This window comes from Lycorma delicatula, chromosome 2 (assembly GCF_047948215.1).
Source record: "Lycorma delicatula isolate Av1 chromosome 2, ASM4794821v1, whole genome shotgun sequence".
Lineage (NCBI taxonomy): Eukaryota > Metazoa > Arthropoda > Insecta > Hemiptera > Fulgoridae > Lycorma > Lycorma delicatula.
In genome coordinates, this window is record NC_134456.1 from 83961096 (window position 1) to 83985120 (window position 24025).

Sequence of the window (24025 nt, forward strand, 5' to 3'; positions counted from 1 at the left end):
GCTCAAGTAAAATGGTAATATGGGATGAATAATGCATTTCAAATTGACAAATTTAAAACTTTTTATATATACTTACATGTTACACTATAATTTAAATTGACCTTAAACATTTTTTGAAATATTTAAACCCCAGCATTATAAGATTTTTACATCTTGAAAGTATGTAAAAACATCATTACTGAAAAACTACGTAATTTTAAAATACGTTACTAATTTCTAAGTAACAATTAAGGAATCCTTTTTCAACTTACTGAGTAAAAACACATTTAAAGTTAAAAATTTTGCTTATCACACACAACTATTCAATTTCCTTTTCATTTGGCAAAAATCTTAACAGCAGCTATAATTGGAGAACAAAACATCTCAGATCAAATGTAATATGAACTTTTCCTTTACTTTGATCTGTAGTATGTCTTGAACTAGGTTCATTTCCTCATAGGACATAAAATGTATTGAAACTTTATCTCACAGTTGGATGTCCAACTTTTAAAACTCAGCTCACAATCAGCATCAAATAAATAAAGTTACAGCTACAGAAAAAAGTCTTCAAGTATTTCTATAATACAGTCAAACTCCATTATAAAATTCCTATCAAGGTAGTTCTTTACATTGGAGACTCTTCATTTAACCTACATATTTCCTTACTTTAATGCTTTTCTTTTTTTTAATAAAAAAAACACTAAACTTATAGTTTATAAAAAAAGGAGGAACAAAATAGAAAAAATGTTTTATATATGAATGAAATTTGTGTTATCAAATCTACTGAAATGTGGTAGCTCATACCAAAACTATAGAGTAGATTTTACAATAAAATGGTGAAAATGCATTTTAAATAAAATTGCGTGAAGACTGTTCATATAATAAAATCTAGATAACTTAATTTTTTTACACTTTAATACATTCTTTACAAAGGTAAAAGTATCTAAATTTAAAACTGGCATGTTATAATATTTATGTTTTGCCCATATCCAGATTATTAATTTGCATAATAATTTCAAAAAAGAAAACTATAAAATAAGTCAATGATTAAATCCAAAATCCACATTAACACTACGATCTAAGGCATGTCAAAAGCTTATAAGCAAAATGAAATGCACAATGATAAAGATATTGAGTAAGATCTTTTGTAAGTGAATTTCCATTTATTTAAAAAGTGAGAATTTTTTTTAAAAGAAAACATTTAAAAATAAGAATGTAGAAAAGTGCTTGGAACCAGTAGGTTTGAAGAGTGCGATTGTACATGTTTGCTTTGATCCCTAAAGAAGACACTGTAGCACCCTTATTAAAAAGGCCCTTAAATAAGAGCTGTGAGTCTGAATTCTCACAATCTAAAAGTTTATTTAAAGTTCTTATAACAGTCTCATCAAAATACTAAAAAGTAATGCATAGATACAGGAAAAAATTCAAATTTTTCATATTAAAATCTGCAGTTTTTGTACAAACAGAAACAATATCAAGGTTTACAAACCACTAAATATCATGAATAGAACAAACAAACATGTTAAAATAAATCACAACACACTAATAAACATAAATATTATCAAAGTCAAGGAATAAATTTTGAGATTTAATTCAATTTCTCAACAAAAAAAATAAATAAAAAAAACAGTATTATAAAAAAAATAAAATTTAATCATTTATTTTCATGTTTCCATATCATTTATTGAAACGTGACAATATTAAAAGAAGCTAACAAGAATATATTGTTTAGTGTACAATATATTCCTATTAACAACATATTCCTAATAGTATAATAATGAAATTTACAAAACCTTATTTTAATCCAGTCAGCACAATTAGAACTAGCCATAAGTGTTTCAAGTTCATCACGTCCACGATAAAATGGTGGTCTTTCATTAATCTTTTGTGGAGGATTCTCTAGAAGTCCAACAGGAATATATCGATGTAAAAATGATAACCACTCTAAAAGAAATCTCCTTGTGTTTTCAACTCCCTAAGAATTAAAATTTTTTTTAAAATATTCCAACTCAAAAATTAAACATATACTGTCATATTTAAAATACTTAATACATAAAAATGCATCATAGTAAACAAATCATAGTTACCTAAAAAAAAGTATTAAAAATAGAATTGTAACATAAAACTAGATAACCTTTTTATATCAACAGGAAAAAAATGGAAATAAAATATAAAAATGTGTAAGGATTGTGTAAAATGCTTGATTTTCTAAAAAACAAACAGAGATAAAGGAGGTTCTAAAATTGTTAAAAATTTAATGTCATTATTAACAAAATACAAATACACTTATAATATTCTTACATCTTTAAATATATAAACATACATATAAATATATTTGGATTATTCAAATAATTCATTAACATGTTGACACCGAGTTAATAAAATTTAATATAATATAAATTACATACCACCAAAACAAGTAGTTACATAAGTTAAAGTTACCATATTAATTTCACAGTATCCTGCACCTTCAGTTGACATTAATTTTATATTTATTACACTAAAACATATTCTTTTAATGATGTCTTTTTTTTTGAAATTATGTTTTATATTGTGAAATTTTCTCGTACTGGACAGCAAAATTATATGTACGCTTGTAATATAATTAAAAATTTCCACAATAGAAAACATTAAAATTTCACAAAAAAAGAAGACAAATCATTAAATGCATATGTTCTAGTGTAATAAATATAAAATTTATACTAACTGAAGATATGAGATAATGTGAAAATCAGTTACTGGAAATTAATATGGTAAATTTAACTTATACAATTATTGTGTTCTGGTGGTTTATATTTCATATAATATTATATATATACCAGATGTGTAAATATGAAACCGGAATTTGCCTACAGATGGCCCTCGCTGTCAATGTAGTTACCGTCAAACCGCATCACTGGCGCCATATTCTTTCTTTGACAGCTGGCAAAGATTTTCAACTCACATCAATACAAGTTTCATACAACAGCATTGTTTTAATTAGCATTGAACATGTTGAGTTTTGTACCTACAAACTACGATTTGTGAACAGCATTGATTTTCTGTTACAATTTATAAAAAACTGCTGCAGAATTGCATTGAATTCTTGTCGAAGCTTACAGTAAGCATGCTCTGGGTAAATCACTTTTGTACCTGCTTGCCAGGTACAAAAGAAAGTCATTTCTCCATCAAATTGTGACAGATAATGAAAAGTGGATATATTTCAAGAATCCTAAGCATAAAAGATCATGGGTAACTCCAGGCGAACCATCGACATCGATTTCAAGGCCAAATCACTATGGAAAGAAGACAATGCTTTGTGTTTGGTGGGATCAGAAGGATGTGATCTATTATGAGCTGCTAAAACCTGATGAAACTGTTAATACTGAACACTACTGATAACAAATGATCGATTTGATCAAGCATTCCATGACAAACAACCGGAATATAAAAAAAGGCACACAAAGTGAGTTTGCTTCATGATAATGCACCATCATACACAGCAAAATCGGTCAAGAAAATAATTGAGGTGTTCAGTAGAGAAATACTTTTACATACTCACCAGATTTGGCTCTGTCAGACTACTATTTATTTGCGATGGGACACACACTTGCTAAGTAGTGCTTCACCTCTAATGAAAATATAGGAAAATGGCTCTATGACTGGTTTGTCTCAAAAGAGCAACAGTTTTTTTGACGTGGCGTTTATAAATTGTCAGAGAGATGGGAAAAATATATAGTTAGTGATGGACAATATTTTGAATAAAATATTTTTTATAATTTTCATACAATAAAGGTGTATTTTCTATATAGAAATTCCGGTTTCATATTTACACAGCTGGTATGTATATATATATATATATATATATATATATATATATATATAAACCACCCAAGTACAAAATTACCTTATTTTTTATTCCAAAAACACTTTCATGGGATCCTGGATCATCAGTTGTATATATGATATATTTATATAAAGTTACACATCAAACATAATTTTATTTTTTTAAATTAAAATTAAAAGATTAAAATTATAATAATATATACAAATATATATGAATTGAATTAAATAAAATAACTACATATATATAAATATAATGTCATAATTAAAAACATTTAAATTAAAATTAAATAGAAAATTTATACTATATAATCTGGCCAGCCAATGTTACATTACTCAGTAAGAGTAATGTATCTGCTCACTAAGAGAAGTAATAAGTAATGTTACATTACTCCTCTTAGTGAGGAGTTACACTACCCAAGAGTAATGTAACATTGGCTGGCCAGGTTACATAGTATAAATTTTCTACTTATTTTATTTTTAAATTTTATTTTATTTTTTTCAATTATGACGTCATATTTATATATATGTAGTTATTTTATTTAACTGACTTTAATGTTTTTGTATATATGACTGTAATTTAAAAAATTTTTATCTTTTAATTTAAAAAAATATGTTTCATATGTAATTCTACATAAATATATTTTATATACAACTAATGTTGCAGGATCCCATGAAAGTGCTTTTGGAATAAACAAAGATAACTGTCATTTCATTTACTTTGTAATTCTGTACTTGGGTTGTTCAAGTTGGTTTTTTGATTATAAAAATACAATATATTGGTACAGAGGAATACGGGTCTTATACATATATATATATATATATTATATATAAAATTCAGCAAGAACTTTGATTTTATGTCCTCCTGGATTTAAGAGTGATAATGAAGAAGCTTTGTTTTGCTTGCCAGAGTAGAATAAAATATTAATGAATTATCAGCATGAAATGACTACTGGAAAAGAGATGTAAGGTCAAAAAAGCACATTAGATACTTATGGATCTACAGTCTTTTTATTTATCCATATCAGGCCTTATAGTGGTGTGATACTGATAGCAATGTGCATAAATCTTTATTTCTATCTGAAGCAGATGCAATGAACCAGTTCTGTCTAATAAAAACAATATGTAAAGTAATGCTTCTGCCATATTCACTATGGATACTGAGCAGTTAATAAAAATAAAAATGTTTTTTGTATTCAGCTGCATTTCTCTTAGAAGCAGCAAGCTGATGTCTTTAGTCACACCAAGAAGATATTCTATGTTTTTGATTGTTTGGGCCCTCTAGAAAATCAATATAAACAAATTGGGAAGACTTAACATGAAAATTATCAAGTACTGTTGTGAGAAATTTTTTAATTACAATGGGACATACCGTAATTTCTTTGGCAGTATAAATACAGGAAAAATGTTGCCATGTTACTGACAGGTTTTAAAACAGCATCTACTTATATATTTTTTGAGTAATTTGGCTACATGTATAACAAATTAACATTGGTTAATTCGTTTCAGGCTACTGTTTTATTCACCAAAAGACAGCAGTGAGTAAAATAATTATTTAAGTAGTAATATAAAGCTATTATGATAAATAATTTATGATTAAATAATACATACATCTATGATTATTGTAATAAACTTTATCATCATTTACATAGCAAATTATAAATGAAATGATTACAAAATATAATGTAATACAATGAAGGGCACCTCACATTTTCATTATTCATGATATAAAATGTAAAGGAATTTTGTTAATAAATTTATTCAAGACGCATTATTATAACTAAATGTAGCTAAGAAATATAATAAATAAATGTTCACATAAAAGTACATTCTTTATTTTGAATAGAAAACATTACCAATGTTAAATATTATCATCATTATCAATATAAAATTTTATTTGAATTTAATCAAAGAGTTTATTATAAATATTTAATCTTGATTTAATATGAAAGTAATATTATTTTTCTTTTTTTTAGTGCATCTTTAAATATATTTGTATTGGAAAATTTTTTCATAAGTTAAATAAATAAAAGTATATTTAAAATATAAAAAAAAATTAATTTTTTTTTAATAATATTTAATATAATATTTTGTTATTATTTCTTATACTTTTTTTTATGTACATATATTTTCCAAGTAACTATACTTATATTCTATAAGTTTTTGTTAAATTAAATTCCAATGGCATCAAGGGGATGTGTCAATGCGTCTTGACTCTTTTTGCTTTTTGTGAAAACTTTATTGTCAAAAAACAACAAGGGAACACAACAGAATTTGTAAAAAAAAAAGTATGTTTTGCATATTTTAGTATGAGATTAGGAGACCAAAACAAATCGTGGGCACCTTTAGGTTTGTTTAGTCTATGTTACGACCTATCCCAGTGGTCACAAAGAAGAAAAAACAGCCAGTTGGAGTGCATACACGGTTTGGAGGGAACCAACAAATCACCATACAATGATTGTTCCTTTTGTTCATAATACAGGATGCAATTTTCTAAAAATCCGATGTGGACCCCACATGACTTCCTTGAACGCCTATTAAATTGCATATACACATTTTTTTAAATGAAAAGTACATACAATTTTATTTCATTAATAACTTCTGATGTTTTTTCTTAATTTTTTATTGTTATTATTGAATTATTATTTATTGTAAAACCTTTTTTACAATCAGAGGTTAATAATTATTAATAAATCAATATATTCAAATTAAAGAAAAATAAAGAGTTAAAAAAAAGAAAATAAAGTCGGACTGGAACCGATGTGCCTTCTCCTTGTAAGATCCAAATATTTCATTAATTAAAATTTTATTTGGCTGTAACTCTGGAACCAATGAAATTAAGTACCACTTATGATATATCATTGAAAATCTCTCAATGAGGGCTTATTACTACAGTTAAGAAAAAGTCCAAAATCCAAATATTATTTGGATTTTGGGCTTTTTGGACACTTTTGGTTTAGTTGATTGCAATCAAATCAAAAGGGGAGGAGCACAACTAATTGTTACAACAGTCCTAAATCCAAAATTTCAACATCCTACTGCTAATTGTGTTATTGTGTTGAGTTATGCGAGATACATATGTACATACATACAGATGTCATACCAAAACTAGTAAAAATGAATTCAGGGATGGCCAAAATGGATATTTCTGTTGAAATCTGAAAACCGAAATTTTTCACGACCACAATACTTCCTTTACTTTGTACAAGGAAGTAGAAAACAGGAAGGTCATGTTTTACCCAAAATTTCAATCACCTAAACATCCTGTACCTCACTGATCTTAAATACCTGTTTATTCAGCACCAAATAAATTAAATGATATATGTGATGAAGGAGAAATGGTTTCACGGGCCTGTGATAATGAACTGAATGATGAAAATTATGATAATGATTCTGTACGTAATAAACCAAAACTGTTCAGCCAATCTGAATTAAATAATTTGCTAAGTGACTTAAACCTTCCTAAGGATTTCACTGAACTTTAAGGCTTAATGTTGACCGAAAACATTTGTTAGCTTCTGGCGCTACTTTTTATTGGTTTAGGAACAAAGAGAAAGACTTTGTTCAATGTTTTTCATGAGGATGCATTATTTACTGTAATGATGTACCTTTTCTTTTCTTTTTCTGTTTAGCTTCCAGAACCACCATAAGGTATTACTTCAGAGATTAAATGAGAATGAATGATTATATGTATGAATGTAAATGAAGTGCAGTCCTGCACAGTCTCAGGTCACCATTCCTGAGATGTGTGGTTAATTGAAACCCAACCACCAAAGAACACCAGTACCCACAATCTAGTATTCAAACTGAATAAAAGTAACTGCCTTTACTGGACTCATGTAACAATCCCACATTTACTCCAATGTTTTTGATTTGTGACTGTTCACTGATGCATTGAAAATGTCAAAGTAAGAATGTTCTTCCTCATCTGTGAAGCATTATTCATTTGAAAGAGTGTTATGAAAATCTGGAGTTACTTTTAACTAAACTTTGGTGTAAGGATCAATTTGTGGCAATTTAAAGGTACTTCTTTTTACTTGGGAAGTCCTGACCGTTGTCAGGAGGAGGAAGATACCTTCCTCCTTGTGACAATCCTGGTCGCCAAACCAACCCTTTACACTATGTTTAGATAGTCTAAAAGACCCTTTAACCTTAACATAACATAAAACAGTCATCAATTTAGTTTTTGTCAGGATGTCATTGATGCAAATGCCTTGGCATATATTTCTATCAGTGTATTTACACAACCAAGACAACACAGCAGTTATAACAAATATCCATTTTTTTTTTTGTGTGAGTGGGTTAGTTGTGATAGAAAGCAGCACTATAATAAAAAAGAATGGCCACCTACACTAACTAAAAGTTAATATGAAAAACTTTGAATGAGAAAATTTAGTAGTGCCAAGCAAAGTTTTGCTTCTCTTACATATTAAACTGGGCTTGTTAATGAAGCAATTAATGAAGACTTTAAAAAATATAGTTCCAAATATCTTTGCAGTAATTTTCCAAGTTTATCAGAAACAAAGGTAAAGGAGGGTGTTTTTTCTGGGCTGGATATAAGGAAGCTTATGAAAAATGAAATATTTTAATCTAAAATGGAGGAAGCAGAAAAACAAGCTTGGAAAGCCTTCATGGATAAAGTTATAAAGTTTCTTGGCAACAAATAACATGAATATTATAAAAATATTATATAAAATATGTCAGAAGAATTAAAAAATTTAGGTTGTAAAATGAGCCTAAAGGTGCATTTCCTAAATTCACTCCTAGATTACTTACCCAAAAATCTTGGTGCAGTTAAGTGATGATGAGAAGAGGGAAAGATTCCAGGGGGGAAAATACATAAGAATCAGCTATCAAATTGAAAACAATTTTTTGATTGTTAAAAAATCAGTGTTATTAAAGAAAAATGAGAAGAGAAAGTAGCATCAGCAATAGAGATTTCTTTGGTTGAGCTGGCTAGAATGGTATGGAAAGTTTCAGAGGTGAAGAATACATAAATGAATGGATGAAATATGATAAAATATGACCATGAATTTGACTAAATTGATTATAGGAAAACTAGTGAGGAAAAAGTAAAAAATATGTGCAACACAATAAAGATAGCAATGCACAGACTATATATGCATATACATATTTCATTTTCCACAAGAATTTTACAACTGCGATGTTCAACCAATGCATTAGTAACAACTTTGCTATCCCTCTTCATAGAACAGTATCCCCTATGAATGAACATGTCGGTATTTTGGTCTTAAGTGTAAACAACAAAATGTTGTCGTTCAACAGAAGCAGTATTTAAACTTAGAAAGCTTTTTAAATAAGATATTTAATTTGGAGGTACATTATATTTGTTGCTTAATTCTAAGGCTAACTTTTTGATAAAGTTGAACGATCAGCATGATTATTGCTATATTTTACTCTTTATATAATTATTTAGGTAGCTAACATGGATAAATCACTAAATATTAGGTGAACAAACATGGCATAATATGATACTCCCTGCAAATAATGAAATATGACAAAAATCTTAATGTGACTATTGTTTAGAGATTGTATTGATATACCTAAAAAAAATAATTTTATAAAAGAAGTTTACATAACAAAACTCATTATTACTTGATATCAATAATGATTAGATAAATCAATATAATGTAAGTGTCAATCTGTGCATTTTCCTTACCTTTGTATCAGTTCCCCAGTGGTCAAGCCCATAATTAACGTACTTTTTCAACATATCAAATCGTTCAGTACTTGATATGTCCCACAATCGTTGCTCTTTAATTTCAGTGAAAATCCATGGTTTAATCAGAGCACCTCTACCAATCATAATACCAGAGACAGATGGATACTTTTCCTGTCAAAAAGTAATTAAATAAATATATGCTTTAGAAAAGAAAAGTGCAAGGTAATACATCCAGTGGAACTATTCTGTTCAAAGCTGAAGGAATGTTGATGGATTAAATTACCAAGAACTTATAACTATTAAGTATGGGCACTATTGCATACAAAAATTAAAAATTTTACATGAAATAACTTCGTAAATGCATTTATTTATGGATCAAAAATATATATTAGATCCTGTTAAGGCTGGGCATTACATCAAATGCCACAAATGTTACATACCATATCATTCACAAGCCTTAGGTTTGAGATCAATTACTCTTAATAATTGTAACAAAAATTATATACAGAGCACTAGAAAAGTAACTATACTCCTATATAAACATGATTATATGTTGATGGACTGCATTTCTTGTACTATGATAATATTACTGCAAGGGTTGGTAATCGTGCATTACGTGCAGTGTTTCCAGTCAGGCTGGTGATCTTGAGGTGAGAAGGTGGGTTTAGTTTTTTGTTGTTCATCATGTGTTTGTTGTTTTGAACAATTGAAACCAAGTCTTTCCCACTGCACTCAAAAGGGATTAACTTTAGCACAGTGAATACTTCACATTAAGTATGTTTTAAAACATACTTACATACAGTTGAAAAACATTGGTTTTTCAACTGAACACCAGGCAGTTTGTTAGAAACTTATTCTCATCCCAAATAACAAAGTGAAAGTGGTTCAAACATTACTGACCACAAACTGTAGAAAGTGAATTCAATACTGTGAATGGTTTCAACAGTTTTTAGCAGACAATTTCAATGGACTATTTCTCTATATCGATGAGGCATGGTTCCATTTATCAGGGTATGTCCACGCACAAAACTTATGTTTATGGTCTGTCAACAACCAACATGCCTTACATGAAACTTCTCTACATGACAGTTAGACTGATGTGTGGATTACAATATCAGGAGAATAGTTGGTCCATTATTTTTCACAGAAACAATAAATTCATCTCATAATTGTGAAATAATTCAACAGTTTATGGAGGAGCTAACCAAAGATAAGATTAATAGCCTTGTTCTCTGATCTTAAGGTCTCTGGATTTTTACTTCTGGAGTTTTGCAAAAAGTAATGTTTATCAAGGAAACCCCCATAGCTTCCAAAACTTCAGACTGCTATTTGTGATTCTTTTGCTTGATGACTTAATTCATCGCAGAAGCTCTGAAGCTTATTGGGAGAATTGGAAGTGGAACTTTGTATTGTACTGAAAAAATCCAATGTCTGACGAGGATTTGAACCCAAGTCCGCTGGATGAAAAGTCGACACATTACTCCTCTACCATGGAGATTTCATCAAGAACATTCCATATGAATAACCTATGAGAGTCTTCAAAAACAAGAGGCTACATCCGCAAATATATCTGGTTGTTCATTGCACTTTACATTTACATAAATACATGTGCATTTAAAAGTTGAATCGCAAAATATAAATACAGTGAAACTTCCCAATAATGAACTCCTCTTAATACTGGAGACTTTTAGATTCCCCAGCAGTTTTATGGTATTAATGGATAAATGGCAGGTTTATTATAGTGGTATTAATAGATAAATACATCTCAATGGATAACAGACCTTCTAAGTAATGTACACGAACAATGAATTTATCTATAAAAACTGTCCAATCAGTTCTGAAAAATGAACAGCAGGGATAAAAATTGTAATTTTTATTTTTTATTTTATACTCAGAGTGACTGATTTGTTTATCTGTTGTGAATTGCATCACTTCCTGCCAAGATGTTAATGTTATGAAATCAATCAATTCATCATCAGTTGCTATGCAAGTGTAAACTGTACATTGAACAAGTGTAATACTTTTTTTACAGTATAGTACTGTATTTTTTCTTATAATACATTAGAATTTATTGAATACATTATTACAATTTATATTTCCCAAATACTACTGCAGTATGTCAGCCATTTGATCAGGGAATCATTCAGAACTTTAAAATTCAGTACAGAAAAAAATTATGGTACTTAGTAGGAGTATTTTTGTGTACTTATAAGTTACGGACAATGATAAGCTTTCAAAGAGCATTAGTGTGTTGGATGCAATTTTATAAATTTGTATCACTATAAAGCAAGTTACTAGTATGACAGTGAGAAATTGTTTTGTAAAAGCTGGTATTAAATCTCAGAAACTTTAATTTTGACAATGAAAATCTTACTGAACCAAATGAAAATTCTGTGAGGCAGAGTGAATTACAAGAACTTATTAAACCATTTGGAAACTACAAAGAGTACCTTAATACTGATAATGCGCTCAACACAAAGGATGTATTGACTGACATCTGTGGTCTTGTTGCTGCCGCTGACTTGACTACTTCCAAAACTAATGACAATGATTCTTGACGATGGTGATAATAACAATGAACCTTGATTTACCATCACATGAAAGGAAGCACAAGAAGTTAAAAAATTAAAGTAATATTTCTTACAAAAAGGATACCAGAAGGTGTTGTTTTATTATCTAAATGCAGTCGCTTATTGAAAAAAATATGTACCAAAATTTAGTTCAAACTAAAATAGACAGTTGTCTTAAACCATCCATGTATAAATAAATTGTAAGTTATTTGTACTTGTTTTTTATTTTGATGTATACATTATTTTTTGTACATGTGTTTTGATTAATATTCTTGTATACCGTAGCTTCTTTAATACTTTTGTAGCTTAAATTACTTTTATTCCATTTTAGTATAGCACAGTAATTTTATAGATTGATTACAGCAGTACAGTATTATTATTTTTTAATTCAAATATGAACATAGAAGACTATTTTGTTTTCCTAAAAACAATTAAAAAAAAGCTTCAATTTTACAGTCGTTTTAATTAAATTTTTTTTTCATTTTAATTTACATGAAATAAATACACAATACTGTTGTCCTATTCAAAGTATTTTTTCTGTAAAATAACTGAACATAATGCTGTATTTGCATTTTCCTGAATAGAGGATGCCTCTAAAAAATGGACAGATAGTTGTTCCTGAACTGTTCTGATGTTGGGAAATTTTACTATACGTATATTAAGACCAACCATAATAGTTTTCAAGTAATACTCAAAAATTACATAACCATTCTTAAGAATAACCAGATCTCATACTGAGGTGAGTAAGTAATGAAATGGATTCTTGTAAATTTTCTATGAAAACTGGCAAGTTTGCACTGAGATTGATATTTATGTATTTTTGTTGGTAGTTATTTACTGCAACCTGGACAATATTTTTAATAAAATACATATATATAAAGTTCTTTTTGTGGCACACTTGCCTTTACCTACAAAATGCTAGTATAATCAAAATTGAAGAAAATGAATGAAAAAAATTTATGTAATATGATAAAAGATTAATCTTTTTCCTCCAACTGACACTACAGAAACAATAAAATATACTGTGGAATGATCTTGTAGCAGAGCAATCCCTTTATTTTTTAATTTATTCTAAAAAAACTTTCTTTAGATGTCACCATAAACCACAGAAGATTTGTATATATGCACACGCTATTTTTTTAATATTTTAAAACTATATAGTAGGCTATTCTGACCTAATTCTGGCGAATATTTTTGTTTAAAGTTGTGATTTATGAGTATTGAAATTAACAGATGTATTGAATATGATAATTCCTGAATTGTTTGATTCTAGAGTTAATCAGAGAGATGAAACAACAGGTAAATGAAAAAGTGATATTAACTTTTCTGATTCTGTTACATAAACAAGAATCACTATTGTTTAAATATTCAAAAATATAAAAAGTCTTCAATGACTAGGTTTTATAAAAATTTGATTTATTATTTTTTTTTTTTAATACTGTTACACAATAATGTTCATTTTTCACAATTTATAAGTAACTGAATTTTAAGAAATTGTATGTGAAATAGTGGATGTATGTTTTAAAATATAATTCAACCAAACAAGAAGCTACCCAATTTAAAGAAAAATAATGGGTTGTATTTAATGTAATTAGTTATAAATATTACAATTATTTATGTAAAACAATACTGAGATCAAATTTTTTTATAACAAATTGTGAAAATGTCCACCATTTTCATCAATGCAAGCAAACCTTTAACTAACATCTTTTTCATATTCTGTGCAACTTTTTGAAGTGTAGCGCTTTCAATTTCTTGTAATTTTTGAGTTTTCTTTGGCTTTCCATTCTTCAATGTGTGTGTGTGCGCACACACACGTGCGGGTTATTTTTGAATACACAACCTTCTAGATATCCCCAGAAAAAAAATTTGTGAGAAAAAGATCAAGTGACCTAGTTGGCTATAAGCCAGTCGATATTACTCTTTCATCAAAGAAATTTCTCAAACGTTCCACTATTGCTCTTGCCATGTGACATGTGGCCCCATCTTGTTGAAACCACTCTTCATCTCTTTAATTCTATTAAATCTCTTTCATTTAATTTTAAATTTGCAATACATTTGTTATAATTTCTTTGTAGAGGTCTGCATTAAGAATATTTTCAAAGAATATGGAGCCAGTTATTCTTGGGGCCTGGAAATTGCACACCACAACAAGTTTTCTGTGGGTGTAGAGTTTTGGATGGATGATGTGAGGATTGCTGGAGCTCCAGTAGTGATCATTCCTACTATTAATGTAACCACTCAAATGAAATCAAGCCTCACCTGAAAAAATATATTATCCAACACTTTAATGCTCTTCCAAACAAACTGATTTAACCATTGACAAGAGTGGAGTCTAGCAGCACAATCAACTGGGTGTAATTCATGAATTTGGTATGGCTTTAAGATAAGCAGCCAGGTAGCTTTAAAGGCACTATACAGAGATACTCCCTCCTGAGGCACAAGTTTTCATAATTAGCTGTTAGGCAAGTTTACAAAAGCTTACCCTAGCTTTAATTTCTCATCGTTAAGTACTGAACATGTCTGTCAATGTCTCTGATTGCAAAGAGAACCAGTCCCTCTGTATATCTTTATTAAATGATGAATCCTCAATATTTCTTTATTAAATGATTAATTAAAGATCTATTTTATTCTTGCCACCACATAATAAAACACCAAATAAGTAATAATAAACATAATGATTAATCTGATTTATATAATTTGAGTGGTATTTATAAAATTGAATGTAATGACTGTGATCATATTTATACAGGAAAGACCACAAGATCATTTAAGGCTAGATTCTGGGAACATTTTAGAAATTACAAAAAAGGTAAACTGGATTTCTCTAATGTATCTGATCATCTGATTACGAATAAACATACAATATCTGATAGTAAGAAAAATTTAAAAATACTGGAAATTAATATGAATAAAAACAGTACGGGATTAGAAATTTTAGAAAGATACTATATATATATATATAAACATAAAAATAAATTTAATATGATCAACTTTCAGATAAAATTATGAGGATGACAGTATTTTGAAAGCTGCAGTAAGATGGCACCACCATCTACTTTGATAGTGATGTATAATTTAATGTATTTCAATCAGTATAGTAAAGTAAGTTCAGTTAAGTGGACAACATACATAATTTGTTTACTTAAAATTATTTTTATTTGATTTTATGCCTTGATGTCATATTTTTACATAATTAAAAATTTTTACAATTTAATTTTAATTGATTTTTCATATATTTAAATTTTGTTTTAATTTTTAATTTAACTGAATAAAAGTTTAAAATAGAAAGAATAAAAAAATTAAAGGTTTTAAATTTTAAATAAAATGGATAAATGCATCACGGGTTACATTTTACGAAGTTTGTAATGTAATTTGAGATGAATACATATGCAGCTGATGATGCGAGTAAATCACAAAAGTGCTCCTGCATATATAGTGGAATAAGGTAAGTCATCCTACTTTACTTTTTCTGTACTTTGGTTGATCTATCTAATAATATAACTCTCTCTCTCACTATAAACTCTCTTATAAACCACCAGATACAAACATATAAAGTAAGATTGATCTCATCTTTAATCTAATGAGGCCTTTTCAAATACTTTAGATTCATCATCAGTTATTAAAATAAAACTTGAAAAATTTGTTATTGTTAAAATTGTTATTAAAATTTTAATAACCGATGATGAATGTAAAGGATTTGAAAAGACCTTATTATATTGAAGGTAAGATCAATCTTGCTTTATAAACGTGTATCTGATGGTTTATAAATTATAATTATAATTCAACACACAGGACAACATGTTTAAAAAATTATATATATGCATATATATATATATTCTACTGAAAATGAACTTGTGGTAGACGTAAAAGTTATGCACAATCAATTTCTGTTTAGTAGAACATAACTAATATTTTTTTACACCCATACTGAAACTACCTATCATGAACCTTGAATACAGACATATCTTTTTCTCAGCTTAGCTACTTATAACTTGAATTGATAGCTGTAAAAAGGGATTTATCATACTTATTTGAAAATTACTCTGTAAAAAGTATACTACTTTGTAGAATCAAGTGCGAGAGCTCATTTACATCAGGTTTTTTTTATCATGATGATAATAAAATGAGGAAGATCTTGTGGAATAAAAATAAATTAAACAGTAAACATACTCTAGTTTCTATATAATCTTGGTGAGACAAAATATCTCCATTTCCAAATAATGGCGTAGGTGAAGCTATTTTAGCACACTCTTCAATGTAATTCCAATCTGCACTTTTTGTGTACCTCTGCTCCCTTGATCTACCATGAACCTAAAAAAAAAATAAAACTGATTAGTTATAAAAAAAAAATTGGATCACTGCTTGTTGTTCCTCCTTGGTGCAAACTGCCAGCAGAGTGAACATATTTACACTGAAATAAACAGAAGGCAAATGATGTGATTGGGATCAAATTTCGCACATGTGACTGCAGTTGTGTTAATTCTAAACATGCAAGTGCAGAAGGCAGTATGACAACCTTGAAGGTATGTATGGCAAGTATAGATAATTTTTGATTCGTTTTCAAAAAGTGTGTTCTTATACAGATTAACTTAATGATCAAGAAGAGTTATATAAAGTTACATTCTAATTACAAAATAATCCAAGTAATCTAACAAAATATTACACCAATACACAAATCAATTAGAATGAAAATAAAAGTTTTCTATCTATTTAAAATATATAAATTATTCATCATAATTATTATTAATCTGAAATTTATAAAGATATTTAAATAGTATAAGTGCTGTCATCTCTACCTGTAAATGGTAATCACAACATCTGTAATACATATGTCAATAATTGAATCATTATTATTACTCATAATACAAAAAATAAAAGGTAAAATTTTATAAAAAAGAAGATTAAATTAATAATAGGTAAACTCTAATGAGAACGAAAACTAAAAAACCTAGTAACTAGTGACTAAATAAAAAATAAAAAATAAATACCTACTGTTATTAGAGAAATACCAGCAGCACAAAATTTAGGTATAATACTATGAGCAACATTCTTGTCACTGTAGACACCAGTTCTAGTCTTGACTGTTAATGGTACATCTAAGACTGAGTTCATACCTTCAATAACAGTCATCAATACATTTTCTCTATGCAAAAGTCCACTGCCACTTCCCTAAAAAAAAAAAAAATTGATACATATTACAATTTTCTTTCTTTACTTATTATTTTTTAAAGTCTTTTCATGTAAACTTCTCATATGATATGAATATAGAAAAAGTCAAAATACTTGTCTTACTTGATAATTATAAAAATTAAAATCACTATTAGGGGTTTAGAGATGATTCATTTTCATATACAGAGATTTCACGATGAATGTAAATAACTTTTTGGACATGTTCTACTGGTGAAAATAAGGACACACATAACCTTAGCTTCAGAAATGCTTTTGTTACTGAGCTCAGATGACAAAAACTTTTGCCCTGAATTCTGTCTGTGCCTTTGGTAAAATTAAGCCAGACTGTAATTCTTGAGTTCCAAATTAAAGGGTAAATTTAGCAGTTTTTATGAAATCTTATATAAAAATTGAAAAAACAAATAGGTCCAGGAACTGTATTTTATAGTTTATGAAAAAGTCCAAGGATGGGTCGAAAAACAAACTTAACAAACTATTTTAAGTTTGACATAAAATAACTTAGTTTGATGGGGATTAAATACATAAAAGTTTTAAATAAAACTTGTACAAAATTTGTTTCCGAGTAAAATGAATAAATTTTATAATGAAATTACATACAAATGTAAGAATGCTGAAGTTAATTAAAATCAACACATCAAAATGTGAACGATTGTTAATTAGATATTAAACAAAATAATATTTTCAATATTACAAAATAAAAAAAATGAAATATTTTAGAAAAATAACAAATATTAAAAAAAAAGTAAAACCAATTTAAAGTAAACTGCTAAAACAGTTGCCAACAATTAAATAAGTTGCTGAAAATTTCCTTGGCTAAATGGATATAGCACAATGCCCAGACAAACAATATCTTTGGTGGCTTTCTGTATTTCAGCAGAATTGTTTTATATTAGTTGTACCACATTGAAAATTCTAATAATTAACTCTTCTCTTGTACTACGCTATTTCTCATATCCTAATGATTTCAAGTAGCTCCACTAGTAGAGGTCCGGAGCAGTTAAGCCAGGCAAGCTTGGAGCCAGTTGATAGGTCTGTCACATTTACTCATGTTAAATATCAACAAGCTGTACCTTCTAAATTGAAGGTGAACAGCCTTAAAAATCAGACTTTCACTCTACTTCAGTACAAAGACTTGTAACAACATGGTCAATGTTACTCGCAGAGAAACTCTTAACTACTGTTGACACAAAAATACAATAATGTGGTAGAATTTGAATTTATAAATTAAAAATTATCCATCTGATTTCAAAATAAGTCACACCACTTTTAGATAATATTGTTCTGCATTTAATGGTGTAAAAAGGCAATTTTTTATTACTTTTTAAAAATATGTTATTGTAGTGAGAATGAAGGACACAATTTTCTGAATCTTCTGTCACGTTGCTTAACCTTGATCAATCGCCATTAAAAACTAATGCACACACTGCAAAGAAATATTTACAAAATGTAGCCTATTTCAGTAACTCCTAATAATTCAAATTTATATCTTCAACAATTTTAAGAGCTGTTATTCAATTAGTAAAATCATTTTTTTTTGTTCCCATTTGACATTAAATCGAAAGAGTTTAGACTATGTCTTTGTCGTTATTTTAAATAGATGAATATGGAATTTACCCAGCTATCACTAACTTGAATTTATTTAGAGTTTTATTAGATTGTTTAACATTAAGAGAGAAATATTTACTGCTTCATTAGGGGTGAAGGGAACATTCAGAACATTATTATCCACAAGAAATTGGTCAGAAAATTGTTGTCAAGTTTGTAAGCATGAGTACAAGTAGTTAACATTGGTGATATAATATTTTCAGTCGCTGATCAGACAACATACCCAAGTAGTTGTCTTAATTCATTGTAATGTATAAACTGGTCAAAACTAATATTTTTATAAATTTAATATTTGTTAATTACAAACTACAAAAAGAGATACAAATATAATAATTTATTATATTGTAAATAATAATATATTATTTACAATATATTATCTCTTTTTTTAATATCTCACTAATTGATAAGAGTCTGGTTCTGAAATGAATATAGAATTTAATTGCCAGTAAGTCAGTAAATCAATGAGGATATGGTGATTCACAGAACTGTTAAAATTTTCACACTTTATTTGATATAATAGCATCTTATACCTTAAAACAATGATTAAATAAACTCAACAATTATCAGGAAACTTAAATTATTTAACAATATCCAAATGTAATAATTTAAGTTAAAGATGAATACAGGAATAAATAACAATAAAAATTAACTTAACATAAAATTAATTTTATCTAATCACATGAATTATTAATAAGAAATTTACAAATGTGAATAATTCATTAATGTTAATTAATATGAATATTATTTACAGTTATTTATAATTATTCATAGTTAATTACTTTTTAAAAAACTTAATTAAAAAAAATATATTATTGATAGTGTAGTTAAATTGTTTAATTGAATGATTTCTGCTACAATTCCCATTATGTGTGTGATATGTAAGTGTTGGAAATCGATGTAATTGCTCTGGAAAATATAAGTTTGCAATCCTGTAATTTTCTACAATCTATTCACAGATGCTGCAGCTGTTATTTTATTATTGCCCCATGATGTATTATTTATGTTGTCATGTTTTAAGATTAATTGGCTTTTCATAAAACATTTATCAGATTCGGAACATTTTCTGTATATAACAGTGATTTGTGGAGATAAGTTTTCAACACACTTTTTATATTTTATTTTTTGACCATAACATGAATGTTTATTTTCTAAACCATAACTATGGTTATTATTCGCTTGATCTCATCTAATTTTTGAAAAAAACTGAAATTATTTTTAGTTACATGATTATTGGTAAACATGGCTATTTTATTTTCCATTTCAATGGCTCTTTTGGAAACTTTATGTACTATATGCAATATTTGTGAATCTTTACACTTGCACATTTTTTATTAAAGATTCTATTCAGTTATCTTTTCTGGTGTTAACCCCAATCAGTTTTAAAAGGCCATTAGATATCTGTATTTGGTTGTTGTATATGGCAGGTATTATGTTCCTTCACACCATACTGAAGGAATAACATCTGAATATATACATTTCATAAACATTTCTCTTTTTTGAATGTCTCACTAATTTATATGAATGGTACTGAAATGAAAAAAGAAGTTAGTTGCCAGTAAGTCAGTAAATGAATGAAGACAAAGTGATTCATAGCATTGTTCAAATTTTCCAATTTTTTATTTATAGTCATTATTTATGTGTTTGTATATCACATTATAAGCATTTTTACTTTCCAGTATTTTACTATTTTCATTTTGCAACACGTGTTCCAAATTTGAATATGATGTCATCTGATAATAAAAATATTTGTTTTATTGGCTATTTTGTCCCCGTTATTATATTTTAATAATCACTTATTAATAATCTATATGAAAAGAAACAGCAAATTAAAAATATTTAAATCATAATTTTATTATGATCAACCCATCATAATGGCAGGTGTGTATTATACTTAAATGTGTTATTTATTAGTAATAATGAAGTTTATATCACAATTAAATCATACTATCATTTAAAATATATTAATGAGTGCAGGTAAATTACTTCTATCGTAACGTATTTGTCTGCAGTAATTATGATATTAAATAACAGTAATTAAGGCAGAATGATTCATATGATAGATACTATCTACACTTTTGATACATTTTTTACATTAATTTACTGTTTAGTTTCATTTCTATCAGCAAATAACTTTGGATTTGCTTTAGATTTCCAAATTCCAACGGAAATCCCAAAATACATTACGTTTTTCATATCACTATATTGAATATTTGTTGAGTGATAGTCATACAATCATCAGGCCTTACAGAAGAACTTTGTTTTAGGAGAAAAGAAGAAAATATACTTTGTTTTTTTTGAGCTAGAAGGAGAAAAAGAGGCAAAAAAGATATCTGATGTAGAAATATGTATCAGAATGCCTCATCTTGATTTTAATTTTAGTCATGAAAACTGAAGTTGGAAGAAGACTTTGATAATAATCCAACCATCTGTCTGTAAAAGACATGCACTTCATTACTGTCCCTGCCAAGCATAATAATTGACAGCTTTGTTATTCAGCAAACAATAAATTTTTATTAAATAAACTGTCTCCAACTACAGAAAAACTTAAGACAGACGTTGCAAGATAGCATACCTGATTTGCCTTCAATTTCTAACAAAAAAACTGTGACAAATTGGGAAGAGCACTGGATTTTGATTTAAAAAATATAATAGGAAGCAGGTACTGTTTAAATCTGTAAATAATCCAGCAACTCAATAGTTTTTTTGAGAGAAATTTATGATCTGTGACTTCCAATTAATTGCAAATTTTAGAGAATAAAACAATAAATTTCCTACTGCCATTGCAAGTTTTCAATCTTTAACAAAAGCTGCATTTATGAAACAAGTTAAAAAATATTTCAGAATACTACACATGAAATTAGATATTATTAAAACTTTATGACCAGACATTAAGTTATTGTGGTTGCCTGTGCCCATTGTGAACTACACTCCATACTTTTAATTTGGACCACTATAAAAATCCAGAATTGCAAAGTTAATATAACCAATGTAAACAAAAGGGGAGCAGTCCTAATATATTATAAGATTGCACAGAGGATGGAAACACCAGATCTGTAGAAGAAACACATATAAAAATTGAATAATATAGCCACTGGTAGTAAATGTATACAGTTCTAGCTCATCTGTTCCAATAGTGATGATCTAGGCACTAAAATACGGATTTATTCTAATATACAATTTTTTTAAAAAATAAATTTAGGGTATAGTACTAATTATTTAGGTATAGTAACTAATCCTCCTTTTGAACAAAAAAAATAATTAAAAAAGCTTTTATTAAAAAACAATTATTAACAAATAAAAAGGAGACAATTAATAAGTAAAAGCCAAAAAATATACAAGTAAACACAAAGAAAATTATAACCTAAAAAAATAAAAAATTAAATTGGCATTGGAGTTACAAAGTCCTCATAAAAAGCTGATGGGAAATGTTTTGAAAAAAGAGACTAGACAATTAATTAATTACCTTCTAGAAAAAGTAGAATATTCATATCACAAAATGAATAAACTACTTTTAATTTTCATAATAATATGTGAAATATATATATCAGAAACATTCAATATAACAATATTTCAATTTTTCATTATTTTGAGAGAGTATAAGGGTTCAGATCATATGGAAGGGGTACCCTAATCTTTTAGACATAATTTGCTTTACTAATTCCCAGAACACAGCTGAAAAATAATGGTTCAAATAAAGTATAAATTTTTACCCCTCCATTATTTCGGTGGGATTCCATTGTAAAAGTCTTGAGAAAATATGAGGAACAATTTTCTCATAGTCAATTCATTTATTTATATATTATTAGTGAAGTGTCAAAGAAGGAAAAGATTACTACTGCAAGTTGGGGTGTCAGGTGAGATAATTAATTCCTATGTAGCCTTAATCTTTCACAAAGCTTTTAATTAATAAAGGAACTTTATTATCTGTTTAGTAGTTTTTTAAAGATATTGAGGCAAATAACATGTCTTTATTTAATACTACATAAACAACTGCTTTTTTTTAAATTAGCATTTCTCAGCACTAAATATGTGTAACAATAACACAACATGCAGACTGTATGTAGAACACAATCAACGAATACAGAATAGTACAAAACTTAAAAAGACCTTATAAATAAATACCAAATAGTTTTTTTTGTGATTAAATATCAAAATTAACCTTAAAATTAAATTTAATATCAAAACCAACCTGCTGATACACATGATCAATTGGACAACCTAAATTAATATCAACAAAGTTAATATCAGTTTGATCTTGAAGAACCTGAGCACATTTTGTCATAACATATGGATTATTACCACAAACCTGAAAAATAATGATTATATTAAAAAAAAAAAAGAAATCAATAATATTTAAAAGTATTTAACGTTTCCATATTAAAACAACTCAATTATTATTTGATCAAATGAATGAGTACAACCAGAATAAATTAGCGGTAGTACTGTCAACAGTAAGCAACAGTACTGTTTGTATTAATAATCGATGTTGTTATAAAAATAAATAGATACTTTTGTTGGTCTATAAAGGGCTAAAATATGATTGTAATAAAGAAAAGATGCTCAAGGATTTTTATATGAATGTGTTGGGATATGAAATTCCGGGCAGGCATGGCATTTTCACATGCTACAAATCATTCATCTCATCCTCTGAAGCAATACTTAATGGTGGTTCTGCAGGTTAAAAAAAAAGGATATGAAAGACAGATAATGATTAACAATCATATCAGTTTCCCTGGGAGGAAAAAGAAATGATGCTACTATGATCGCAATCTGCTGGTAAATGCAGACATTGATTGTGTATTTAAATATTACAGAATTGTAGAATATAAAAAAGTAATATATATATATATATATATATATATATATATATTACTTTTTACTTTCTCTTTTTTATAAACTAAGTTGCACATTGAAAAATGCCAGTTTTCTATCCACAGAAAATCAATTCATAGAAATCATAATTACCAGTACCAAACAAAGATCTCACAGCCTATTTTTTGTACTTTAAAACTTCTGAGTTTTTTGAAGCAGCTCCAAGAAGCAATATTATATTTAAAATGGGAGTACACAATGTATAATAAATATTAAAAAACAATTCAAAGCTAAGTAGTTGATTAGGCGCTCAAAGCAAAACAGTACGGTTCATTTTGTTTGGAACAAAATAGATATGGTT

General features: G+C 27.8%; 1 protein-coding gene across 3 annotated transcripts in view; it reads right to left on the reverse strand.

Moving 5' to 3' along the window:
• Positions 1-24025, reverse strand: part of Dus3 (Dihydrouridine synthase 3) — a 65618-nt gene that overhangs the window by 20378 nt on the left and 21215 nt on the right. For all 3 annotated transcript variants that reach the window (XM_075355673.1, XM_075355672.1, XM_075355671.1), the window contains exons 6-10: positions 23042-23158; positions 17050-17226; positions 16228-16368; positions 9482-9655; positions 1773-1954 (exon numbers count right to left, since the gene is read on the reverse strand). In XM_075355673.1, the coding sequence (XP_075211788.1) occupies positions 1773-1954; positions 9482-9655; positions 16228-16368; positions 17050-17226; positions 23042-23158 (791 nt within the window). The remainder of the gene's footprint in view (positions 1-1772; positions 1955-9481; positions 9656-16227; positions 16369-17049; positions 17227-23041; positions 23159-24025) is intronic.